At 41.7% G+C, this 27,225-nt stretch overlaps 1 protein-coding gene across 6 annotated transcripts in view; it reads left to right on the plus strand.

Moving 5' to 3' along the window:
- The window catches only part of PDE8B (phosphodiesterase 8B), a 330,903-nt gene that overhangs the window by 208,756 nt on the left and 94,922 nt on the right, over positions 1 to 27,225 (plus strand). For all 6 annotated transcript variants that reach the window (XM_031666255.1, XM_031666254.1, XM_031666256.1 and 3 more), the window contains 4 exons: positions 6,560 to 6,619; positions 20,416 to 20,606; positions 23,864 to 23,923; positions 26,589 to 26,646. In XM_031666255.1, coding sequence (XP_031522115.1) covers positions 6,593 to 6,619; positions 20,416 to 20,606; positions 23,864 to 23,923; positions 26,589 to 26,646 — 336 coding nt within the window. In that variant the 5' untranslated portion in view covers positions 6,560 to 6,592. The remainder of the gene's footprint in view (positions 1 to 6,559; positions 6,620 to 20,415; positions 20,607 to 23,863; positions 23,924 to 26,588; positions 26,647 to 27,225) is intronic.

Here is a 27,225-nt window from a genome sequence, read left to right on the forward strand (position 1 = left end):
AGCCAGACCACAGCCAGGTAAGGCTGGAGGCTGGAGTGAGGGCAGCACCAGCCAGCAGGGCCTACAACTGAGAGGGGACAGAAGGAAGAGAGTGTTCTGGGTGTGCTAAGCATGGTTGGCAGGGAAGAGAGGTTGGGATGGGCCAGAGTTTCCCAGCATAGAGCAGGGAGGCCCAGCCTCACCGTGGGGTCACCTAGAGACTGCAGGGCCCGTCCCTTTCTGACTGGAAAGCAGAGGACAGACAGGCACCCGTTCAAAAGACAAAAGGCAGACACAACCTTTGTTTACCCAGAGCTCAGAAGAATAAAGAACTAAGTTTTGCCTGAGAATGGAGGGTGGACAGGGCACATACTGAGATCATTAAATGCTATTTTTAAATCAGAGCCAACAGGGCAGCAGACAGAGTTGATGAAGAGCATTTAAAAGTGCCTATTTCTGTGCCCACAGCTGGTGTCTTTTCAGTGTAAAATGATCTTCACCATGGACCCGTCACAAAATGCGAGTCAAGCTTGCCCTAAGCTGTGTGTGTTTGTGTGTGTGTGTGTGAACACTCAGTACTGTAGATGGTGGGAAAGAAGGGATTCTAAAAGAGAAGTCATTGAAGTGGGGAAGATTCAGACTCTGAGTTTTGGAACTCAGACACTCCATCCCCACCTGGACACACACGCACATGCATATGCATGCATACCCTTTTCCTTCTTAGTGCTGGGCCAGCCCTGTTAACAGACTACCAAGGCACAAGTAGAGATCGCCAGGCACTGCATCATCTATTTTGCAGAGTCTGAATGGAGTCCAGAAGCCACACCAGAAATATGAGTGCTGCAGAATTAATGCTTCCAATTTTGGAACATAATGGAAGAGCAGTACACTGGGGGTTAGGAAGAATGAAGTCTCAGTCTTCACTCTGTTACTTAAAAGCTGTCTGATCTTTTCAGTTTAATTCAATTCCACAAAGCATTTGCTGAGCATCTTGTAGATGCTGGGGATAAAATTGTGAAAAAGGCAGAGACTATGTCCTCAAGAAACTCACAGTCTTGCCAAGGAGTGAGATATGTAAATGACTAACAAAATTAGTGCTATGAATACAGGAGTACTGAGGAGAGAAATCACTGGTTCTTCTTTGGGTGAAGTTAGACTTGAACCATTGTCAGAGGGCAAGGGCACTGGAGCAGGCCCTTGAAGTATGCGTAAGCTGCTGAGACAGAAAAGGGCTTTCCAGGTCAACTGCTTTCCTTCCTGAATCCTTAGCTTCCCTCTTGTCTGAGGAAGGCTCTAAAACTCGATGCCAAGTTACTTAACAAGATTCCTGAAGCTGAAACTATTAAGAGCTGCAGCAGTCACCTCTAGAGAATGTGGTGGCATGACAGGTGAATTAACCAACCTGAACTACCTTGATTTCTCTCGCGAGTTTGTCCCTTCCATCTGCCTACCCTGCACCAGCTGGGTTGTATCTTGGAGTTCCCTTTCTATTGAAGTGAAGCCAAGCTGAGTTTTTTTCCTGCAATTTTTTTCTTGATCATTGCAGTGTATTTTCCCACTTGCTTTCGTTGCTGTAGTTCCTACTCATAGCAGTGTTTTTGTTTAGTTTTTGCGAAATCTCTGTTCTTGGTTATTCAGAAAGTGGGCAAGCCAGTGTTTGATTTTCCCAAGTCACAGATCTGATTATGTTGATCCTTTGCTCAAACACCTGCAATGTGATTGGTGCTTAGAGATGAAAAAAGAGAGCTCGTTCCTGTGTCCTCTGAGGATCTGACCCCAGCCTTCCCAGCCGACCCTTTCACATACTGCAATCCAGCTCTCTGGAGACTTGTTTTCTCCCCCCCAGCACCTTTGCTTTCCTGCCTCCATGCCTGTGTCTGTGCTGTTCCCTATGCCTAGAATCTCTTTCCCCAACCCAGCCTCTTCGTCCCCCTTTTTCTCACCACCTGCCTGCCTTCATGAGGCCTTCCTTGATCTCCCCACCCCCCAAACCAGAAGTATTATCTCCTCTTTCTCAACTTCAGAGTGGGAGAGAAAATGTCTCTTAACCGGAATTCTATATTCAGCCAAATTTCAAGCAAAAGTGAGTGATAGATGTTTACAGATCAACAAAGACTGAATGACTTTGCCACTTGTAGACTTTCTCTGAATGAAAAGATGCATTCCTAATTTTGCAGTCATGGACCCATGTTGCCAGCTTGAGATAAACAATGGTATTTATACCATGGAAGTCAGCAAATGCTACAAAATAGTACTCGTTTTTTTTTTTTGTTTTTTTTTTTCCATGTGAAAGTGGATTGGTGACCCTGCTTCCATGTATATAGGTGTGTATGTTACCATTCACACACATGTACACACAAATATTTGACACACTATGAATGTTGTACAGCACAGTTAAAACTACACTGTAGTTCAGCAGTCCTTCCTCATTAGGCTACTGGGGAAACCCATGTGGCTAGGAAGTGTGTTTCTCTTCACATTCTGGTCCCACCCTCTTCTCAGGTGTTGGAATTATGTTACCTATGCCCCTACCCCTGCATTTGTTTCTCTGACCCTGGCAAACTTGGTCACTTCCTGGAATCAGAGCTAATACACTAATTGAAGATTCTGTGCATCTGCAGTTGCTCAAAGTTCATTCTTTGAAGTAGAGAATCTTGGCGTGGCTACACAGATGTCGGTAAATGATCTCCTGTTTCTGTTCATAATAGCTGTTTTATAAATTGGTGAAATGAAGGCACTTAGATGCCTGTGTCAGAAGCAGAACTCTGCAAACTGCTGTCTGTGAATATACCTGCTACGGCTTTTTTCTGCTGGTCACTATCTAGTGCCAGCCCTCAGAGTCAGCAAGAACAAGTTCCAGTGTTCTTTTGGGACAGTTGACCTCTTTGGGACACAGAAGCCAAGGCCAGATGACTTGGAGCACAGACTAAGAAGGAAAAGGCAAACAAACAGACACAAAGCAAAGTGTGGGTCAGGACTAGAGGAGCTGGTAAACTGAGGCACCCACGCCGGTAGTGGAGGTAGAGTGACAGCACGTGGGAGGGAACACAGTGAAGTGGGGCTGGGAGGAGAGAGGCAAGGAATGGTAGAGATGCGAGAGGCAGGGGTTTGGAGAAGGTCCCTAAGCAGCAACTTTACAGCCCCTGTTCCCGGCTCTGCTGTCCTCCCACAAGCTCACAGCTCACCTTTCTGCTGGGCTGGGTCAGACGGGAGTTAGAATGCTGGATGGCAGGCAGAGAACTGTTGTGGCTATGAGAGAAAGTTGTAGGGTCTTTCCTGCCTTTAGGAAGAAACATGATACATCTTCTAGCTTGAGAACTGCTTTTAAAATTCCATGCTGTGACTCTGTGGCCGTTGCCTGTCTGCCACTAGGATTACAGGTGTGAATGTGCCTGGCACAATGCCTGGGTCAGAGGGACTTAAGGAATGTTCACGGTCATCAGATATTCTCCTGGCAGAGTTGAAAATCGCCTGCCCCTCCCCGCCAGCCTACCATATAAGGTTAGCTGTACCAACACTTCATGCACATATTGATTATTTAGAAAAGTATATAGGCAGCAGGGCACAATGGTGCACTCCTGTAATCCCAGCACTTCGGGAGGCCAAGGCGGGCAGATCACCTGAGGTCAGGAGTTTGAAACTACCCTCGCCAACATGGCGAAACCCCATCTCTACTAAAAATACAAAAATTAGCTGGAAGTGTTGGTGGGCACCTGTAATCCCAGTTACTCGGGAGGCTGAGGCAGGAGAATCGCCTGAACCCAGGAGGCGGAGGTTGCAGTGAGCCGAGAAGGTGCCATTGCGCTCCAGCCTGGGTGACAGAGTAAAACTCTGTCCAAAAAAAAAAAAAAAAAAGCAAAAGAAAAAAAGTAAAGGAAAGAAAGAAAGGAAAGAGAGAGAGAGGAAGGGAGGGAGGGAGGGAGGGAGGGAGACAGGCAACGTATTGGTTAGGGGTGAATTATTATTTTTTGTACAGCCTGTGCCCTTCTTGCAGGAGTCCTTCCCTATCTCTTGGCCTTCTAATGTGAGTCACTTTTTATTTTATTCCTTTTAAACTTTTATTTATGATTTCATTCATTACTTTCTTTTCTGCCACTGGATGACTCCTTTAGGAGCCTAATTTTGCTGGCGAAATCATTCACAGGTGGGCTTGTTGGAGGGCCTTCTGTGTGTGGTGGAGGCAGTGAACTCAAGAGAGATCACAGGGCAAGTGAAAAGATGAAAAGATACCCTGGCTTATCAAATGTATCTTAGCATACTAAATTGGTTTCACTTTTTTTTTTTTCCCCCGGAGTCTCGCTGTGCTGCCCAGGCTGAAGTGCTGTGGTGTGATCTCGGCTCACTGTAGCCTCCACCTCCCGAGTTCAAGCCATTCTCCTGCCTCAGCCTCCCGAGTAGCTGGAATTACAGGTGCCCACTGCCATGCCTGGCTAATTTTTGTATTTTGAGTAGAGATGGGGTTTCACCATGTTGGCCAGGCTGGTCTCAAACTCCTGGCCTCAAGGGATCCACCTGCCTCGGCCTCCCAAAGTGCTGGGATTATAGGCATGAGCCACCACGCCCGGCTGGTTTCCCTTTTTAATCATTAACTTTTTTTTTTTTTTTTTTTGAGATGGAGTTTCGCTCTTATTGCCCAGGCTGGAGTGCAATGCCGTGATCTTGGCTCACCACAACCTCTGCCTCCCAGGTTCAAGTGATTCTCCTGCCTCAGCCTCCCAAGTAGCTGGGATTACAGGCGCCTGCTGTATTTTTAATAGAGACTGGGTTTCACCATGTTGGCTAGGCTGGAACTGAACTCCTGACTTCAGGTGATCTGCCTGCCTCGGCCTCCCAAAGTGCTGGGATTACATTAATTTTTAAATCTGGGTTCTGGCAGTTGTGCTGCTTTGGAAGGAGGGTGTTTATTTCAATAGCAAAAACTGGCTTGGGAGTGGAGCTGGGCGAAGGGCTGGCAGCCCAGCGACGCAGGATGCCCTGGGGCTGGCCCTCTTCTAGTGGAGTTGCTCTTGGGGCTGTGCACGTAGGCTACTGTTGTCAGCACCCACACCTTCCAGGATACTGACTGACTTAGACAAAAGAAGAGTAAGGGAAGTCGACACTCAACATGAGCCTGTCACTTTGACCTGAACACAGCAGTGAAACACTGAAGGAACTTGTCCACAGGCTCAGGGACTCAAAGCCTCCAGTTGGTTTTCATTGTGCCAGGCCTGCTGAGTGGACCCATGGTTGAGGAGGCTGTCTCCCCCAAGGGGAGCAGGACAGGCAGCCTTGCCCTCCTGAGAACCCTCCATGGAGGGCCAGGAGCCTATGAGCAGTCATTAGAGGGCTCTTTGAGTTTTCTGCTGGCTGGTTTGGTGAGAGGCCCAAGCACCCTGCATCAGTTCTTTACACTGCCGTGTTGGGGTGGGGTGAGAGAATCAGCCCTACAGAGGAAAGGAAGACTGACTGGTGCTTTGGAGAGTGTTCATAGCGCCAGCACCAAGAGTTAAACTTGGGGAAAGAGGAAGAAAGGAGAAAGGGAAATTATTGTAGTCTTGTGAAGTATAATGTAAAGAAAGTTTGCTTTTCTTGTTTGTTTTTGGTAATTGAAAAGCCTCCCATGGCCCTTGGGTCACTGCAAGTGTCTCTGGTTGTGTAAATGCTGCTGCGAGCTGAAGGCACTTCTTCAGACTGACACGGGGCCAGTACAGAGGGTGGCATGCAGGATAAGCTTCCAATAGTGGCAAATGACCGCAGTCTCTTAGAGAAAAACAAAATTGGATCCATGGAGGTGAGGTCAAGACCGTCAACCAAATTAGTCTAGAGAACAGTCATTTTTAGAAATCCCAGTAAAGTAATTAAAAATAAAGACAAATATTTGCTTTATGCTTGCTTCCATCTAACCGCTCGCCAAAGGCAGCCAGATGGTGTTGGCCAGTGAACACCGAAGAGCCCTATGCTCACTCCTGGAGTCATGGGGCAGAGACAAGCCTCTTGTGGTCATCATGGTGTGGTATTGCTCAGTTTATTTGTGGAAATACAACTGAGATGAATAATTTATCCATGGTAAATGTGAGTAAGACTAAGCTGTTTGCCCCTCATAGTAAAACATGAGGATAAGAAAAAAAGGATCTAAATATTGGAAAGGCTCTTAAACCATAGATGTGATTTAGCCTCGAGATTTGAGAGAAATGTTTATTCTCTTTTGAAATGTCAGAATAATAATGGTCTTAGCATGATGCCCAGCGCATAGTAGGTGCTCAGTAAATAATTATTGAATTGTTTCCTTCCATAAAATAGTACATGCTTATTATAAAAATACAGGCACTTCTAGTAAAAATAACTCAAAGTCCAACCACTTAGCATTTGGGGATGTATCCTCAAAGACATTTTCAATGCATATAAATGTATACTTTATTTTTTTATACAAAAACAGGGCTGTGCTATATACATCATGCTTTGTAACCCATCTCCAGTTCAGTAAGCCGGATTCTTCAATTTAGTGCACACAGTGGCATAATGCAATGCATTGCGTAAGGAAGGATGTATCCATTTGTGTAGTTTAAGACTTGACACTTCTCTTGTGCTGTCCTTTATTTAGCAGGTGTCTTCTGCGGAGGTGCGCATCGGGCCCATGAGACTGACGCAGGACCCTATTCAGGTACGCCTCTTTTACTCAGCCCCATAACTCAGATTGTTTTCTGTTTTTTGTTTTGTTTTGTTTTTGTTTTTTGCCATAGAGCCTCCTTCTGTTGCCCAGGTTGGAGTGTAGTGGCTCCATCTCAGCTCACTGCAACCTTTGCCTCCTGGGTTCAAGCGATTCTCCTACCTCAGCCACCCAAGTAGCTGGGATTACAGGCGTGCGCCACCATACCTGGCTAATGTTTGTATTTTTAATAGAGCTGGGGTTTCACCATGTTGGCCAGGCTGGTCTCAAACTCCTGACCTCAGGTGACCTGCCTGCCTGGGCCTCCCACGCAAGTGTGAACCACTGTGCCCGGCCTGACTCAAATTGTTTTCTTGAAGACCTAAACGTTTCCCCATTTTGAGTATAAATATAATGGATAGATTGCATGGTGGATTGTGAGAAAGAACAACTCTTACCCCAAAACTAGTCTGCTCCACATCCTGCTGCAGCCAGAAAGGGAAGAAGCAATGAAATGGTAAAGGGCTGGGCCTTGTCATGAGTCACAACTGGGTGGGAATCTTAGCTCTGCCGTTAATCAGCTGTGTGACCTTGCATATATTGCTTCACTCCTCTTACCCAGTGTCCTGTCTGCAAAATGGAGATGATTATGCCTCAGGGAATTATAAGTTAAATGAGATAGCATAGGATGCCTAGAACTTTATCTGGCAGTTATCATTAATTGAAAAAGATGGTTGATAAATGATAGCTGTTGCTGTTGTGTGGGAATAGAAGATGATAAAATGCTCCCCTATATCTTCCATGTGACTTAAGCCAAGCAGCCTCCTGGGCTCCGTAACATAGCAGGAACTGGTATCCAAGGATACAAGGCCCAGCCACCTGTAGGATTGACTTCACTCTAATCGTGGCAGCAACTGTGTCCTCCTTGCAGCCCTTCCAAGTTCCTGTGCCCCCTTGAGAGAAACATGTATGAAAAGGGAGTTTGTACCCTTTTAAATAATTTCTAAATCCTTATCTGCATATAAGCCATCCCATTAGGCCTAAATAAGTTAACTTCCTCCTTGTAAAAACTGTAGCTTATTAGCACCTGGAATCTTGTCCCATACTTGGGACAAGTCAAGATGCAGAAAAGATATAAACAAGTCAACCAACATATAGATGAAAGTGAAAAACCAAGCAAGGAAATGTGCTATTTGATTTATGAGCAAATGGAAAAAGAAAATAATGTTTTATAGTTGCTTGGTAAAAGAAATGCAAATCTAGGGAAAGGAGAAAAAAAAAGGAAGAGATTTAGCTTGGGAAAATTTGATGAAAACAAATTTAGGAACAGAGAGATAGAGAAAAATAAACACCAGCCACAACTATTTGTATAGAATATAAACAAATGGAAAATTTCAGTAATCATTCTGAGCCATGTCCTTTGTACTCCAATTTTGAATAAAGGCAATAACAAATAAAGGAGTTGATATCAAGGACTTATTCCCAAAGCAATTTCCAGAATACTGTTTGGGATTAGTATGGTTTTAGATCAATTTCATTTACCTTCATTTTTGTCCTATGCTACACTGGCAATGAATGCTCATAAGGATGTCTCATTCTTTTTAAAAATGTAAGTTGTTAAATGTTAAAATATTTCAAATATTCATAAAGGTGCATGGGTGTACCAACACCCACTTCTGTCATATATTAATGGTATGTCTTATTTGTTTCAGAAACAGAAGGTTGTAGATACTGTTTAAGCCCTTTATTTATCCCTTTGCTGCCCCTTTCTTTCCTCTCTGAAAGCAACCACTATGATAAATATTTGTATACTCACTCTTTGTATGTGTGTATCCATTCATAATATGTACACTTGTTATGAATTCTTTTTAGCTCTCTTTGAAAGGTGTTGTGCTGTAAGCATCATTCTTCATTCATCAGTTGGTGTCGTATCTAAAAATTCATTGCCTAATCTAAGATTGTAAACATTTACGTCTTTGTTTTCTTCTATGAGTTTTATAGTTTTAGATCTTACATTTAGCTCTATGATCCATTTTGGGTTAATTTTTGTTTATGGTGTGAGGTAGGGGGTCCAGCTTTATTTTTATCTAGTTGTCCTAGCAGCATTTGTTTAAAAATATTCTTCTTTCCCCTGTTGACTTGTCTTGGCATCTTTGTCAGAAATCAATCATAAATGTGAGGATTTACTTTTGGACTCTCAGTTCTATTCCATTGATTTATATGTCTGTCCTTATCTAGTACCACACTGTCTTGATTACTGTAACTTTGTAGTAAGTTTTGAAGTTGTGAAGTGTGACTCCTCCAACTTTAGTCTCATTTTTCAAGATTATTTTGGCTATCTGGGTCTCTTGCATCTTTGTATGAATTTTAGGACCATTTTGTCAATTTCAGTGGGGGCTTCGGAGAGCCAGCTGGGATTTTGATAGGGATTGCAATGAATCTATAGACCAATTTCAGGAGTATTACCATGTTAACAATTTTGTTTTCCAGTCTATGACCATGAAATATCTTTCTATTTCACAGGATCTTATATCTTGCAACCTTGCTGAACTCATGTATTAGTTTTTCGTGAATATAGAAATTCCTATAATCCTCAGGATTATATATTATAGGTTTAAATTCCTATAATCCTAAGGAAAGCCTAATGAATTCCCATAGAAATTCCTTAGGATTTTCTGTGTACAAGATCATGTCACAATCTAGATGCTTTTTTTTTTTCTTCTCTTGCCTAATTGCCCTGGCTAAAACCTCCAGAACAATGGTGTGTTTAGCTTTTTAAGATACTTCTAGACCTTTTCCCAAAGTACCATTTTACACTCATACCAGCAATATGAGATTTCTGGTTACTCTAAATCCTTGAAAATATTTGATGTTGTGAGTCTTTTAAATTTTAGCTACTCTAGTGAATGAGTAGTATTATCTTATCGTGATTTAAATTTGCATTTCTCCATGACTAATGATGAGCACTTTTTTATTTGTTTATTAGCCATTCCTCTATTTTCTTTTGTGAAGTGTTTCGTCAAGTCTTCTCCTCATTTTTTAATTGGGAAACTTACTGAGTTGTATGAGTTCTTTATATATTATTGTTACGACTCCTTTGTCAGATTTTGAGAACATTTTCTCCCAATCCGTGGCTCTTTTATTCATTTTCATAACTCTGGCTTTTGAATAATTTTTCATTTTGAAGAAGTCTATCACTTTTTAAAAAATGGTTGTTGCTTTCTGTGGTATAATTCTTTATTTACTCCCAGGTCAAGAAGATAATTTCCTGTTTTCCTCTAGAGACTTCATTGTTTTAACTTTTAATTTTAAATCTATAATCTATCTCAAGTTACTTTTTGTGTACAGTGTGATATGGGTGTCAAGGCTGATCCCCCCACCCCACCATATTGATGTCTGGTTGTTTCCAGCTCTACTTATTACAAAGACTATTCTTCCCCATTGAATTGCTTTGATGCCTTTGCTACTGATTTTTTTTATATTTGTTGCAGCTTGTTTGGTGGCCAGGTATGTAGTCAGTTTTTAGATTAATACTCCACAAAAAGTGATAAAAAGATGTATTCTCTATTTGTTGGACAAAGGGTCCTATTTACATGAATTACTTCAACTTCATTAATTGTGCTATTCAAACCATCTCTATTAATTTTTGACTTAAATTTTGTGACTGTGTGATCTGTCAGTTTCTAATTACAGTGGATTTGTTGAAAAATCATCAATATCTGTTAATATTTGCTGGTATTTTGAGTCTGTGTTGTTAGGTGTATCCAAGTTCTTGATTGTTGTATATTCTTGATGACTGTCCCTTTTATCATTTTGTAGTGTCCTTCTTTAACCTTTTCCCTTATATTCTGTTTTATCTATTTATAATATTGCCAGGCCTGCTACCTTTGGTTAACATTTTCCTAGTATATCTTTTTCTGTTTGTTGTTTTTATTTTCAGAAACAAAAGACTGCAGATACTTTATAACTTTATTTTGAGTAGCCTTTTTAAAGCAGTGTGTCAGGGTTTTTTTCAATAAAAGTATGGGAGCTGGCCAGGCGCGGTGGCTCACACCTGTAATCCCAGCACTTTGGGAGGCCGAGGCGAGCGGATCACGAGGTCAGGAGATCCAGACTATCCTGGCTAACATGGTGAAACCCCGTCTCTACTAAAAATACAAAAAATTAGCCGGGCGTAGTGGTGGGCGCCTGTAGTCCCAGCTACTCGGGAGGCTGAGGCAGGAGAATGGTGTGAACCCAGGAGGCGAAGCTTGCAGTGAGCCGAGATTGCGCCACTGCACTCCAGCCTGGATGACAGAGTGAGACTCCGCCTCAAAAAAAAAAAAAAAAAAAAAGGGAGCTAAAATCTGTTTCTATAATGTTTGTCTTTTAATAGGTGAGTTAAATCTGCTTACATTGAGTGTGAATACTGATACAGTTGTTTTATTTTGTGTTTTCTATTTATTAACCTTTTCCTTTTGTTTTCTTGTTTCTTGTTTCTGCTTATTAAGTTGGGTATGTTTTTGAAGCTACATTTTCTTTTCTCTAATATAGGTATACTGCTATTCTTTTAGTGATTACCCTGAAATTATTATTATTATTATTTTTGAGGCAAAGTCTCGCTCTGTCACCCAGGCTGGAGTGCAGTGGCACGATCTCGGCTCACTGCAACCTCCGCCTCCCAGGTTCAAGCGATTCTTCTGCCTCAGCCTCCCAAGTAGCTGGGACTACAGGTGCATGCCACCACACCCAGCTAACTTTTTGTATTTTTAGTAGAGACAGCGTTTCATCATATTGGCCAGGCTGATCTTGAACTTTTGACCTCGTGATTCACCCACCTTGGCCTCCCAAAGTGCTGGGATTACAGGGTGAGCCACCGTGCCCAGCCTGAAATTATTTTTAATATGCATGATTAGCAATCAAATTTTATAACAAAATCTCGCCATACTATCCTTCTGTCCTCTCAAACATGATACAGTCCTTTGCAGAATTTAAGTACCTCCTGACAGCTCCACCCTCCCACAACTGAAAAACACTTGTCTATAAATTTGAATTTATTATATGTGGCATATTAAAACATACAAAAATTTTTTGATATGTGCTCATAACCTATGAAACATAATAACAAATTGAATACCATAAACTCATAAGCCCGCCACCCAGTGCAAGACCTGGAACATTACAAGTGCTACTGTATACCCCATTGATTTCCCTCACATGAGTTTGGCTCCAAATAACAGCAGATGCAAGTGGTAAAGAGTCTCTCTTTGAGTGAGGGACACAATAATTAAGAGTTTCTTTTAAAAAAGATAATAAACTCAACTTAGAACCAAGGATGGCTTCACTATGGTCTCATTCAAACATAGAGTTTTGACTCAATGATTTATGCAATAAGAATCTACTGAGTACCTCCTATGTTCGGGGCTCTATGCTAAGTGTTGCAGGGGAGAGAGAGAAGGCACCATGTTCCCTGACCACAGAGAGAGGTCTGGAAGGTCAGTTTTATTGTCCATAACACACGAACTTTCAGTGCATTGATATCTAGTGTTTTTTTGCTTCTGCTACTAACATTGCAATTGACTTAGAAAAATCAAGCTATGTCCTAGTGCTTTTATTTTACTTTTTTTTCTCCTTTTTTTTCTTCACTGCAGTGCCAAAAATATTAATTAGCTACATCAGCCAGAGCCCTTAGGGTTTGGCTTGATAAGAATATTTCAGGATATAGTTGCTTTTGAGGGTACATTTCTGAGTTCATCAGGGGACATTTACTCCCATGTCAGGAAATGTACTCCCATGGGGCTCCACACACCCCACACAGAGCTGGCAGGAGCACAGTTAGGAGTGGAATGGATTGGAAGTGCAGAGTGGTGCTGTGGAGCACGTCTCTCCTGGGTGAGTTGATGTGACCCACAGTGAAAGTCATATTTTCCAATCTTGGCTAGAAAATAAAAAGCAGAGGAAGTATTATGAGGCAGGAGATCCAAATCAACATGAGACTGTCTGAAAAATCAAGTGGCCTTTTCTTCATCCATACCTGGAACACATTTACTTCCCCAGTGTGCAGAATTTGTGTGTTTCTGCTTAGAGAGTCCTGTCCCCATTCCCCCTCACGCTGGGCTTTCCAACTGGACTTGGAAATGGATCCCCACAAGTGTGACCTAGCTTTTTCTTAGCAAGGTCACATCTCCTTTCAAAGCCTGGCCAAGATGGTGAAACCCCATCTTTACTAAAAATACAAAAATTAGTCAGATGTGGTGGCCGCACCTGTAATCGCCGCTACTTTGGAGGCTGAGGCAGAGAATTGCTTGAACCTGGGAGGTGGAGGTTGCAGTGAGCCAAGATAGCACCATTGCACTCCAGCCTGGGCAACAGAGTGAGACTCCAACCCTAAAAAAAAAACCACAACAACAACAAAAACCACCTTATTCTTCCATGTTGTAGGGCATGGGTTTTCTGGAACCATTATATTTGGGGATGTTATATGTTGGAGATCACATGGCCTCATAGGGAGGTGACCTTCACACATTAAGTGAAATGACTGAGGGATGGAGACGTTCAGACTCAGTAACTTGCTGTGGCCAGCATTTCTCTTGCTGTCTGTCCTTACTGCTGCTACCAGGTTGCGTCTTCTACCTCATCCAGCCAGTTTCAAAGAACCACAGAGTTGTTAAGAATTTTCGTCTAATATTATAGGTAAAAAATATTTGTGGAGCTGAGAGACAGTAAGTTACTTAACATAGTGATTGCAAAGACCCTGGGGTCAGGCCAGCCTTGGTTCACATCTTGCTGGCAGTGCAGCTGTGGACAAGTTTTTTAACCATCTAAGCCTCAGTTTCCATGTCTATAAAATAGGAATAATTCCCACCTCCAAAGAGTTTCTGTAACTGGTTATTGAGTGAGACAGTATGTTTCTAGTACATTCAGTATAGTGGCTGGCCCTTAGAAAATTCTCATCAAACTATAGCTGTAATCAGCATCACTTTCCTAGGGACATTTAAGGAAAGTTCTCAGACCATTTTTTTTAAACCCAATTAACCCCTCCCCTGATCACATTGGCCACTTGTTTAGTATTATGCAGAAACAGCTTATGTGATCTATATATGTGGTCTGCTTTAGAAGCTCCCTGTTACCAGGTGTTTGCTTAAAGCCAGACTAAATATTCCAAAAACTGGATGTTTAATAGTAGACATTGACAATCCATTGAAGACACATAGATATACCCTCATTAAGAAATAACACTAGTAATAACACCTATATTGCCTTATTCAAGATGAGGAAAAGTTAGTTTTTGTTTTCATCTTTTTTTATAATTAGCCGTCACCGGATAAAGTAGTTTCATTCTAATTTAGCTGTCAAAGACAGATTATTTGCTATCCTCCAAAAGATATGTTTCAGCTTTCTTTGAGGTATTTGTAGTTACTTTTGAAAAGCAGGTATCTCTTGCTTTGTACAGTTCCAATGTGCACAGATTTCATGGTTTACTTAAATAACACCAGACTCCCAACAACATGTTTCAGATTGTGGTTACATCAGTGTTTTAACTGTGAATAAATGCATAAAGCATAAACTTTGCAGCTGGTTCTTCAGTCCACAAATCACTATGTAAATAACAAATGTGCAGCATCATCAGTAACCTATCGCTTTTTTTAACCATAACTTTTTTTAGCCAAAGACTCTGGTTGGTTTCTGCCTATCTGTTATTCAGCCTAAGTACAGACAGCAAAGCATGTAGTTGTGTTGCCTCCTATCTCTTCGTGATAAACCCACATGACATTATGCAAAAATAGATTGTCAAAAGCGGGAATGAGCTAACAAAGATGAAAGTGCAATGAAGAGATGAAAAATGATAATGCTGTGAGTGAAATTTGAATCAAATGTAAATGGACTTAGAGGAGAAATAGTTGACTGTGGAATGCCGACACTGTAGCTGGTAGAAGTTAGTGAATGTAAGTTCATCAACATAAATGAGGACAGTGGTGTGACAAAAAGGATGAAGAAGTCATAGAGGTAGTGAGGCCAGCAAAAAGCTTCACAGTAATTAAAGGAGCTCTGGGGATATTGCATGATACTGAAAGCACAGAGGATAAAATGTCAGCAGCTGATCCAAAGTTAGGAGTATGATAATTTGCCAAGGCATAGAAAAGATGCTCACTTCATATCATAACTTATACAACTAGAAGAAGGTGGCAAGCACTGTCCAAACTACTCTTGATAATTTTTTAAAATAAATAAAACATTTTAATTCTCAATGTTTCTAATATTTTAAATTACAATATATTAAATAAATTTTAGCTTTATATTTTTTTCATTTCCCTATATATTTATAATCAAGAATAAGAAAATTTTCAGTATGTTGACACAAATCTTTAAAGGTCACAAAACAATCATAATTTTTACCATGATTTATTAAGATAGCTTTACATGGTCATTTTTTTCATTTTTGTTTTTACAGAATATAAAAATGCAGATTTCTTGCTTGCATATATTGTGTACTGGCTTTCAGTGTACCTATCACCTGAAAAGTGAAAAATGTACACACTCCGTACGTTTTCAACCCTCGTGCATGGTCATTATTATAGTCTGATTCTGCCATGCAAGTGAGGATTGCCGATAGCTGTGTTCTGACTATGGACAGAACGCAAGTTGGCTGAGCTCTGCTCCAGTAAGAGGCTTCCTCATTGTTCCAGGCTTCAGCCCAGATCAGTTCTGCATCTTCTCCTCTTTTGCTGTGTTTACAAGGGTACAGTGAGATTGATGTGACAAAACTACTTCCTTCTGCTTGTTCTCCTGTGCTTGGATTCTTGTCCATGCTTCATTTATCTGTGGTCACCACTCATTGGTGCATTTATTATAATTATCTGTTTCCTTGACTGGAGCCCATGGGAAGAGACTGGCCTATGGCTATCTCTGTCATCTTTTTATTCCCAGTTCTTAACATCTTGCATTACAAGTCATCAATAAATATTCTTTGAATGAATGTTGAGCATATTATTTTGAGCAAGCACAAGGTCAGTTTACTGTTACTCTTTATAGATCAAGTTCAGTTATAACACCATTAGTAATGATTTTTCAAAAATATGTTTTGCAGAATCATTTATATGAGTTAATCATTTATTGACCTCAGTTAATAGTCAATAAATCTTAACAAATGGCCATGTCAAAGAAATGAGAAATACTGATACACAGAATATTAAAGCTGAAAGGGATTACATTACTTAAGTTTTTGTTTTGTTTTTATTTTTCGATTGTAAGTAATAACTGCCTTATACCAAAAAAGTACATAAGTAAATAAGAAATGTAGTAGAAGGATAGTGCAATTTTTTTTTTCAGACTCCGAGAAAGAGTTGAAAAGGGTGGGTGGCTTGGGAAGGATGTCCATGGGCCATCTCTGAGCTCTTTGACATCAGCAGTTTAACATTCTTCCATCAATATCTTTTTTTTTTTTTTTTTTTTCTTTTTTGAGACGGAGTTTCTCTCTTGTTGCCCAGGCTGGACTGCAATGGCACGATCTTAGCTCACTGCAACCTCCGCCTCCCAGATTCAAGCAATTCTGCTTCAGCCTACTGAGTAGCTGGGATTACAGGCATGAACCAACACGCCTGGCTAATTTTGTATTTTTAGTAGAGACAGGGTTTCTCCATCTTGGTCAGGCTGGTCTGGAACTCCTGACCTCAGGTGATCCGCCCACTTCGGCCTCCCAAAGTGCTGGGATTACAGGCGTGATCCACCGTACCCAGCCAATATCTCTATTCTTAATGGGCCAGGTCCCAGTTCCCAGCCTTTGTGTCTCTCTGTTCAAATTCTAAATTCGTGGAATCAGAATATCATTAGCCCAGCTATAGCCTGGGAGATGGGGACAAAGAGTCCAATTTGGGCTACTTGGATCTACTACTTTCCTGGAGAAGGTATTATTTTCAAGAGCTAGGCAGATATTTTTAAAAGGTGATTGCTATAATGTTTTGCTCTAAGGTATATATTCTTTATTCCCATAAATTTTCACTTTGATTAGGAATTGAATAATTGAAAAGCAGCCTTTCTAATTTTTTTATAAATAGGAAAATATTTAAATATTAGCCAAAGAAATTCTCTCCTGAGTGCCTTACCATACCTAAATAATAAGATCCTTTGGCCTTACCATACCTGAATATTAAGATCTGTGATACAGAATAATAAGATCTGTGATATAAGGCCAACAGATCTAGGAACAATTGGCATTGAAAAAATAGTTACAGTTCCCAGAGCAGGAGGCACAGTGTGCCACCCAGGGCCATGCTGGGAAGCACCACAGTCAGTCAGGAGGCAGAGGGAGTGGGAGGAGATCGCACGCAAGAGCCTCCACTGTGGTGTCCATGGGAAGGCTTGGGTGAGGCAGGGTGAGCAGGGTTAGGCCAAGCTAGTCTGATTAATTTCAGAAAGGTCTGGGACATATTGGTGGTTCTAGTTGTTTGGTACCTGGCCCTAGGGTGATTAGGGTTGGGGAATTGTGGCCTGGAGTGTAAGAACCAGAGGTGGTGGTGGTTGGGGAATGGGCTCTGGATTGGTTGATTTGCATATGAAGGGCATGCTCACAGGAGAATTGTGTGCTATCTCTAGGAATTAGCAACCCTGAGAAGGGCAGTCCTTCCAGGGTCAGCAAAGCGCCAGGAGTCAAAGCATCGGAAACACAGAAAATAAAAATATACAATTAATACAGCTGTCCACCTTCAATCAGTTTTGTGAGTTTCCATGTGAAATCCAGTTTTGTAAGACCTTCAAATGGCCTGGAAGGCCTTATCATGGTCTAGCCCTCTGCCGTGAACTTGACCTGCTCCCACCCTTTTGTCCTCACACCCTCCCTTCAGTCACCCTGGCTCCCTTGCAGTCCTTAGAACACACCAGGGGCTTATAGCACTCTGCCTGGAATGCTTTTCCTTCCAACGTAAACTGGGCTTGCCTTTCTATTCCTTTCAGGCATGTGCTCACACGTCACCTTCTCAGCGGGACCTATCCTAACTGCCTACTTCCTTCTGCAGCTGGCACCCACTGGTGACCCCCCTACTCTGCTCTGCTGGGTTTCACGTAGCACCTGTCATTTATTACCATTCTGTATAATGTACTTACTTAATGGTCTATTTATTGTGTGTGCCTCTACCACTGTAATGCAGAGTCTTTATTTTGTTCATCAACATACCGTAAACAGTTAAAAGCAGTGTTTCTGAAAATTAGTGATAGCTGTTGAAATGCCCAACAAGAGAATTGTTATTCTTACTGTGTTAGTCAAAGATTGAGGCATAATGGTGTTAAGGAAATATAAATTGTTGAGATTCTTGTTTAAAAATCCATAATTCAGCCAGACAGGTGAGAGACAAGAAGTTTTTCACCTTTTTTGACTTCTGGGTTTGGCATATTGAGTTTCTCGTGTTAATACCACAGCTACACCAAGTAAAAGGTTATTGACTTTTTGCACCAACCAGTTTATTCTACCTGATTTTTCTCATTCAGTTTCCCCTGTTAACAGTTTGATAGGAAGGCTTTCGTTATCAAAATCCACAAGGTTCTGTCCTTCATTTTTCTTGGGAGAGCCACCTCCCGTTTCTTCCTGGAAGGAACTCTGTGGCTGGAAATGTTAGGAGCTTCCTGGGCTGCAGAAGGACAGACCCTGGTCAGCCCAGGGTGCTCTTAAAAAATGGCATATATAATATATCCAGATACTTATTGATATTAAGAAATTATTGGGGAGGTTTAGGTATGAAATGATATTGTGGTTTTGTTCTTTTTAAAAAATCTTTATCTTTCACAAATGCATATGGATGAGATAAAATAGCTGGATTTGCCACAATCTGTTGTAAGAGCTAGGAAAATGGGTAGGGATAGAGATGAACCCACATTGGCTAGGAGTTGGTTATTGCTGAAGCCGGGTAAGGAGTACATGAGTTTCATTATATTATTGTTTCTGCTTTTCTATATACTTCCAATTTTCAATTAATAAAAGTATTTTTCAGCTGGGCATGGTGGTGCATGCCTGTAATCCCAGCACTTTGGGAGGTCGAGGTGGGCAGATCATGAGGTCAGGAGTCCGAGACCAGTCTGGCCAACATGGCGAAACCCTGTCTCTACTAAAAAAATACAAAAATTAGCCGGGTGTGGTGGTGGGCACCTGTAATCCCAGCTACTTGGGAGGCTGAGGCAGGAGAATCACTTGACCCTGGAAGGCGGAGGTTGCAGTGAGCCGAGATCGTGCCATTGCGCTCTAGCCTTGGTGACAAGAGCAAGACTCTGTCCCAAAAAAAGGAAAAAAAAAGTAGTTTTCAAATGTAATGATTGGACAATTTGGCTTGTTTCTGATTTTAAATGAAACACGTTTGGTATTTCACCATGATGAATATATTGACTATTGACTCAAAAGCTCTTCATGTTGAGAAACTACCCTTCTGTTTCTAATTGTTTAAACCAGATGTGGGTGCAGAAGAGTATTGAGTGCCTTAACAATATCTTGAGATTATTATAGGTTTTTCTTATTAGATCTATTGCTGGGAGGTGATCTTACATCTTATTCACAGTAAAGCCCTCTCGCATTTCTCAGAAGACCCCACAAATAGTTGTTTTTTCATTTCTCAAATATTTACTGAACAGCTAGGAAGTGCCAGGCTAGTGCTGGGCATGGGGGGTACAAGCAGGGAACAAGCCAGGCCGAGCCTTTACTCTCCTGAAGCTTACTTCTCTAGTGAGAGAGATGGACCATAAATACATAAATGAGCTCAGGTGGTGGTAGGGCAGTCTGGGTCTTTCTGGCTGGCAGGGAATCTGTGTTCCTGGACCCAGGCGATGATGAGGGAGGAACTGTGTAAAGTGTTGCTGCCTTCTTTCCTGTGGGCAAAATTGCTTCTCAATGAGGCAGTTCATCAATAGAAGCACATTTCCCTCAACTTAACTCCATCAACTTTACATTTCATGATCATTCTTTCCAGATTTTGGCAAAGATTGGATGTTAAAATTCATTTTTGAGGTTGTTTTGAGTTCCCTTACCTCCTTATGTCTATAGGTATTTTAGTGCTAAGTTCAAAGAGGTGGCCTCCAGAGACTTAAAGGCAAATACCACTTGCAACTGGAATCAAATATATGTACTGTAAATGTAAACCATAATTTAACCTGTGTTAACTATCTCATTAATAATTTTACTTCTTATTTAAAACCAAACTAATTAGGAAATTAGAAATACTTGTAATTGCAGTGAGTCACAATCACCACCAGAGTGAATGGGCACCTTCTCTGTGCTTATTCAGTTCTCAGAACTAACTTATGTGGCACTGTTCTTTCACTCTTACAGCCAAGAAACTATAGGCCAAAGAGGTGAAATACCTTGTTCAAAGACCACTGTAACCAACTGGAGGAGCTGGGATTTGAACCCTGGTAGCTTCCCTCCAGAGGCCCCATTTTAAACCAGTATACCATAGGCCTGGTCTTTTGGTTGTTTTGGGGGGATTGTTTTTGCTTTCATTTTAGACAGGGTCTCACTCTGTTGCCCAGGCTGGAGTGCAGCGGTGCAATCATGGTTCACTGCAGCCTCTACCTCTCAGGCTCAAGCGATGTTTTCATCTCAGCCTCCTGAGTAGTGGAGACCACAGGAATGTGCTACTATGCCTGGCTAATTTTTTTGTATTTTTTGTAGAGGCGGGGTTTTGCCATGTTGCCCTGACTGGTCTCAAACACCTGGGCTTAAGTAGTCCACTGCCTCAGCCTCTCAAAGAGCTGGGATTACAGGCATGAGCCACTGCACCTGGCCAATAGGCTTGTTTTTAATAGTCTCTATGGATGATGATTTATTTCAAGATGCTCTTTTTGTTGTGTTTCAGGTTTTGCTGATCTTTGCAAAGGAAGATAGTCAGAGCGACGGCTTCTGGTGGGCCTGTGACAGAGCTGGTTATAGATGCAATATTGCTCGGACTCCAGAGTCAGCCCTTGAATGCTTTCTTGATAAGCATCATGAAATTATTGTAATTGATCATAGACAAACTCAGAACTTCGATGCAGAAGCGGTGTGCAGGTACCTTCTCTAATTTAATATGCTGAGTAAATGTTCGCTTAACAGCTTAAAATGAATTTCATTTACAGATATCTTTAATTTATTTCAAATATTTTTAAAATATGTGTTGATGTTTTTAAGCAGTGTATACAAATGTCTGTGGTGAAAGCTATAGCTCCTTCCTGTAGATTTCTCTCTCCTCTTCTACTTTTCCACATTTGAGTGGTACTAAATTTAGAGGTGTGAGCTGGGCTCCCCTGATAACTTCAGGGTATTCCCCCCACCCTGTGTATTGCTCATAAAAAAAATTAAAATTCACACAGTTCTCATTACACAGATACGGTTTGGATTTAAACTAGCTATTTTAATCTTCATTATTCTCTCCCAAAATGAACATCGGAAATGTGTGAAATATAAATTTTTTCCTGCCTGACACAGATGGGTAGATCCCACAGCAGGCTTCCCAGTCATGGAGTGAAGGCAGCCACTTTGCAGCAGTAGAAAATCTTCCAGGGACCCAAACCCCCTGCTTGTTTATAGAAATGCTTGCACTCTGGGGAGGAAACACAGGCCTGTTCATAAATAAATGCTCAGTCATAAGAGTTAGCTCTGGATGAACTGATTCATTTAGCAGAAGTGGAATGCTTTGAAGCTAGATGGAAGAGGTCACTAATTAAATGCTAGACCAAGACAGAGTCCAATTGCATGGCGAGCTGGAATTTTCTTGAATGTTAGTAAGTGAAATAAAAGGTGGGAAAACGGCTTTTTAGAACCTTGGTACCCTGAGAAGAAATTAGTGGATTAAGAGAAGTTTCTTATCACAGACATCATCTTGCTATTCTTTGATGATTTTCAGTTTCCCAAAGAATAATTTTTCTTAAGCATCTGTTTTAGAAATGTTTTAATGGCTTCAAATAATCTCATCTTTCTGCATAAAAATGTTTTTCTATTTAATAGTGTATATAAATATACATAGAGTATATCATAAAATATCTGGATACTATTTTTAGTATTAGGAAATATTTTTGATGATTTTATAGTAGAATTGGGTCTTGTAAAACTAAGTATTTCTGATTTTTCTTGGCCTTCACTTACTTTTCTTAGGTAGTTTTATAGTAGAAATATCACACTTCTTTGTTCCTACATACAATGACTTAAGAGAAGCTTTACATATAAAGAAAAAATCAACAGGAAGAAATCTTTTAATTCAGGCAAAGGCCCAGTTTAGCAGATATTCTTTGAATATAAAGAAATAGAGTTTTATTTCCTACCAAATGTATTTCTGTGTTAGCTGCTCAGAAAACCAATAGAGGTCTATACAGTTTAGAAGTCAGATGGACGTATCTGTCAGTGTGTTTCCCGACCATTATTGGTCATGTTGAGGGTGGCCAGATTCCAAATGCTTGACTCCCAACACACCTTCCCTAAGGGGATGGGTAGGTGACATGCCCCTGGCAGATGTGCATTCTTTGTTGTCATCTGTGGCGCTAGATCCCTCACCTTTGAGCTAGGATTGGACCTTAGCCTAACATGCGTCCTTGAGCCTCAGCCCCACCTTCCCCTTAGTCCTCTCATCCAGGAAGAGGCCTAGGTCTCTCTTACCATACCAGTTCCTTTGGAGAGACGAGAGAAAAGAGACAAGCAGCAGGAAGCAACCCAAAAGATGGAAGCCAGTCCCAAAAGAAACCAAGAGCGTGTGTGCTCCAGCCCAGTTATGCTTATTACATGTTTTAGCCTCTTGCCTAAAACCCACACCTTAGGATATAGCCCAGCAGTGTGCCCATGACACCTACTGGGGTGAGAAAGACTGAATGAAGGTGAGAAGTACTTAGAGTTTTCCTAGAGATCGGAACATGCTTCTAAAACACTATGTATTTTTTCATTAGGTGCTAACTGGTATTTCCACTGAGTATCCATCCAGTAGGCTCTTGAGTATAAAATAAGTGTAGCTTCACCTTAGCAGGACCTGCCCTACAGGGTGGCTGAGTGGGAAGTAGCCTGTGCTGGCATTGGAGAGATATTGACTTATGCCTCCTGCCCCATTGTGAGTTAATAGCATTTTCTTCAAAAGATCTCTTTAAAATACCATTTATCCACAGAGGAAACTTCACTTCCTGGGAATATGACAGCCGATCATTTCCTGTAGCCTTCCTCCCACATAGTGTGAGGGCTCGAGGAACAGGACATGGAGAAGGTGCATTTTTTGAGAAAGGTCAGAAAATGTTGGAGTTGAAGAGGATGAAGCAATATGAGCTGACTGTCCCTTGGGGAGTGGTAGTTCAAACACATTAAAGTAGAGGGGAGCAGAAATGCCCACAGCCAGAGAGAAAAACAAATGCATGTTGTTTCACAAATTACTCAGGAGTAATTCTGTTCTTGGAGATGATGGTTCCCTTCCAAGATATCTCAGCATAAGCAGAGGCCAGACCAGGAGAATAGGTCAAAGCAAGCATGCTGGTTCGCACTGAGATTCAAGTGTGTGGGCCTTTATTAAAAGTTTGTCCAATTTACAACCCCCTGACCAGAACAGTGCAGAATCTGGGCTGTAGCATGGCACAGCAAAGAAGATTCATGGACCTCAAAATTCTATGTCCTGATTATTTTGGCCCTGTTTAACTCCTAGGGAATAAACTAACTATATCCAGGTGGTCCCAGTACAATAAACATTATACAGTGACAGGTACCATATTGCAACATTTCTCAGCTCCAGCTGATGATCAAGTTGTTTAAAGTATTTAAGCACAAACTACAGTAGGACTGAAAAATTGAGGTGGCTCTTTGTACCAACTTTAATTGGCTTTAACCGGCATTTGTAGATCCCGCTGCCAGCGAGTATTTTAATTTTTATCATAAGGTCGACTTTCTGAACTATCTGCTATTTTAAAAGAAAAAAGATTAAACCTAATTGGCTCCCCCAGGTACACACTGATAAGAAGAGGATTGTAGGACTGCCAATTTATTTTTATTTTGAAGAGTGGAGTTTCAATTTTAAAAAATGGAATTTAAGTGGAATTTGCCAATTTTTTTAAGTGGAAAATTGGCAGGTCTGACCTATTGGATAATTGCCTGGGAGTTAAGAGAAAAAAAAATTTTAACGAAATGAAGAGATTGTCCTAATCCACAAGGGCATCTTTCTTTGTTGTCTTCTGTGTGTTTTGAGATGTTTTCTTTAGAGAAAGATTTGATGTTGTGTCATTTTCAATGTGAAGAAGTTCCGCATTCATTTAATGTAACAAAGTCCAGATCACCTTGTTTGACTTGGAGGCTTCTCATTACAGGTCAATCCGGGCCACAAATCCCTCCGAGCACACGGTGATCCTCGCAGTGGTTTCACGAGTGTAAGTGCACCTCCCATTCCCAGCCGGAAGGAGTACTGTTCGTTCTGAAATGTCTGTCAGATGTAATCTGGTTTTTGAGCTGTCTAAGCAATGGGCGCGTCTTGGGTCCTAGAACACCAGCCTTAGATCTTGATCTTGCTTTGGGGGTTTTGTTTGTTTCACAAGTTCCTGGAAATATTTAGGTTTTTCTCTGTATCTTATGTAATTGCCTTTAGCACATAGTCATACACCTCAGGGAGAAAGTTTACTCATTATATGCCAGAAATGAATGGAAAATTTGAGGAGGAGGTGGTCTGGAGAAAACATTGTTCCAGTTTATCTTTTTTTCTTTGAAGAAAAGAGATGGGGATATGCTTGTTTTTCATTTAAGAAGAAACACGTTTTTTGTGTTTTGTTTTTTTTTTCATGTTCAAGCATGAGAATAAAAGGGCACGAAATCCACAAGACAAGGGTTGTAAAGTTGATGCTGGGACCGTTACGTGGCTAGAGGCAGGACAGTAGAGTTTATCCAATGCTGGGCGGCAAAGAAAAGGGATTGTGCTGTAGGTACAATGAAACTGTAGGATGAGCGACTGCTCTGCTGGGTTTATCGTCTGATGTGGCCAGCACTTAAAGTAAAAGAGCCAGCAGGAAGAAAAGTTGTCTGTACAAACTACAGTGGTGGGAATGTTGGCAGGTAACAAAATTTGTTGTAGTCTTTTTTTTTTTTTTTTTGAGACGGAGTCTCACTCTGTCGCCCAGGCTGGAGTGCAGCAGTGCGATCTCGGCTCACTGCAAGCTCCACCTCCCGGGTTCACGCCATTCTCCTGCCTCAGCCTCCCGAGTAGCTGGGACTACAGGTGCCCGTCACCATGCCTGGCTAATTTTTTGTATTTTTAGTAGAGATGGGGTTTCACCATGTTAGCCAGGATGGTCTCGATCCCCTGACCTCGTGATCTGCTGGCCTTGGCCTCCCAAAGTGCTGGGATTACAGGTGTGAACCACCACGCCCGGCCTATTGTAGTCTTTTAATGGCTGTATTTAGCTTCGGAGAGAATAAGAACTTCATTAGGGCCTAGGACCTGTTGGACTTGGCCTCATTATGGCATTTGGCAGAAATTCTGTGACAAAGGCCAGGAAAGTCTGGCCCAGGGGACTTGAAATGCCTCATTCCAAAGCCATGTGAATACAGCAGGAAATCATGGCTTCAAAGTCATACCCTTACTGAAGACTCCTACTTACCTGCTACTCCTTGAGTGTCTTCCTAGGAGCTCTGTCTTCTCACTTTGTTTGATACCCACCACGGGATGTGGTCCAGAGAAAGTAAAGACATTATCCTCACTGGTTCGTTACACCTCTCCATCCTGGTGGGAGATTAAGATTCCACAGGGAATGAATGAGGGGAACTGAGACATAAGATGAGCCTCCTTCAACCCTCCTTTTCACATTTATCTTCTGGACACTCAGAGATCTGAATGAGGTTATAGAGGCTTGGACATCAATACCAGAAATGTTCAAGGCCACACAGCATTTTCCCCAAGCCTGGCTTATTACACGGGTCCAAGAACAAAACACTCTTGTTTTTCCAACTCATATGGCAAAAAGGTTTGCTAGTCCTTGACAAAATAATGGTTGACTATGGCTTATTTGTTATGATTGTCACCGACTTTTCCTGGTTTTATTGTAAAATATTTCGTATAGAGAGAGTGGTAATAAAATGAATGTGTATGTCTATGTCACCAGCTTAAGAAATAAAACATTATTAATACCCTTGGAACCGTTTTGTGGCCTTCTTAACAGTCAGAGAAGATAGAACTTGGAGTTCCAGAAGAAAAACAAAGTGGGTAAAATAGCTTTTCCCTTAGGGCAGGAATCAACTATGGGTAATGCCACAAGTCAGCACTGGGACTTCTGTTCCTGTTTGCTATCTGCGTTTCCACCCAATCCCTTTTATTCCATTTTTCTTCCCTGGTTCTTAGGGTATGTCCCCCATGTTACTTGCTGGCTGTCTCAGACCCTGTTTCTCTATTTTGGTGATAGGGAGCCCAGCGATGGCATGTCTTCATGACAAGGCAATCCATATCCCACCTTGTACTCAAACTGAAGTCCTGAGACTCAGCGGTAGGCTCACTATAGCAAACCCTCTTGTGAAATGAGTGGCAATTATCCATTTTTGTTTTCTCTCCTTCCTTTCTAACTGTGTGTTCCTGCTGATACTTCTCTCCCATTTGGCTTGGGGGTCCTACAGCCTGGACTGCTGACTATCTTCCTCATGTTGAGAGTTGGACCCAGCTCAGTTTTGGTGTGGGAGTCATACTTCCAGATGGTTTGGGGACAATGGTCTCAGAATGAACAGTGCACCTAACGTCCCTTTATGGGACTGCTCCCATACACGTGGCTCAACCCCAAAGGGCAGCTGAATTGGAAAGGGCCACTCATGTATACTGAGGGTGATACCTCCAGGTACGCTGCTGGAGCTGTCTCTACTGTTTTTGTTCTTTTTGCATCTGGAAGGTAGATGTGGGGTCTGTATCCTTGAAGGCAGGTGTGCCCCGTGGGCACGTGCTCGTCAGGAAGCCACTCTTGCAGCTAATGCTGTGTGGCCTCATTGCTCTCTCTCCATGTTTCAGTGTGAGGAATCCTGGTTTGTATCTGCTGAGTGACCACATTTTCTGCTTTGCTGCAGATCGGATGACCATGAAGAGGCGTCAGTCCTTCCTCTTCTCCATGCAGGCTTCAACAGGGTATGTACAAGATGTCCAGCATCTCTCTCAGGTGCGGGTACCTTAACCCCTGACTCTCCCATAACAGGAAGGCGAAGCCGCCACGGAGAACTGTTAAGGAAATGAAGCCCCAGGACTGTTGAGGAAAGGAAGAGACTGTGTTCTCATGGGAGAGTAACGAGCAGCTGCCAGTCGAGCTCTTTGCCTTTTTTGCTCTCTGGGTTTTCTCCATATATCTTAGCAATAGATATACAATGACATAAAAACCCATCTTATTATATCAGATTAAAATTCTGTCGTCCCAAAGTAATCTTATTTAAATCAGTACAGTCAATTCGATTCAATGTGTGTGTGATTATATATAGATACATCCACCAAATTGGCACCCAAGACTCTGTTCATCAGGGCTGGCCAGAGTTTATACCCTAGGGACAGGCCCATGATGACTGTAGCACCCTGTAAACTCCTGGTTGAAACCATTAACATCAGCAAAGAAAAATTCTTTGAGTGACAAACTGCACAAATAACACTGAGATTCCACTTGAAGATTAAGAATTTCTCCAAGGAAACTCACTAACAAACTAAATAACCAAGCTCACC

This window comes from Papio anubis, chromosome 5 (assembly GCF_008728515.1).
Source record: "Papio anubis isolate 15944 chromosome 5, Panubis1.0, whole genome shotgun sequence".
Lineage (NCBI taxonomy): Eukaryota > Metazoa > Chordata > Mammalia > Primates > Cercopithecidae > Papio > Papio anubis.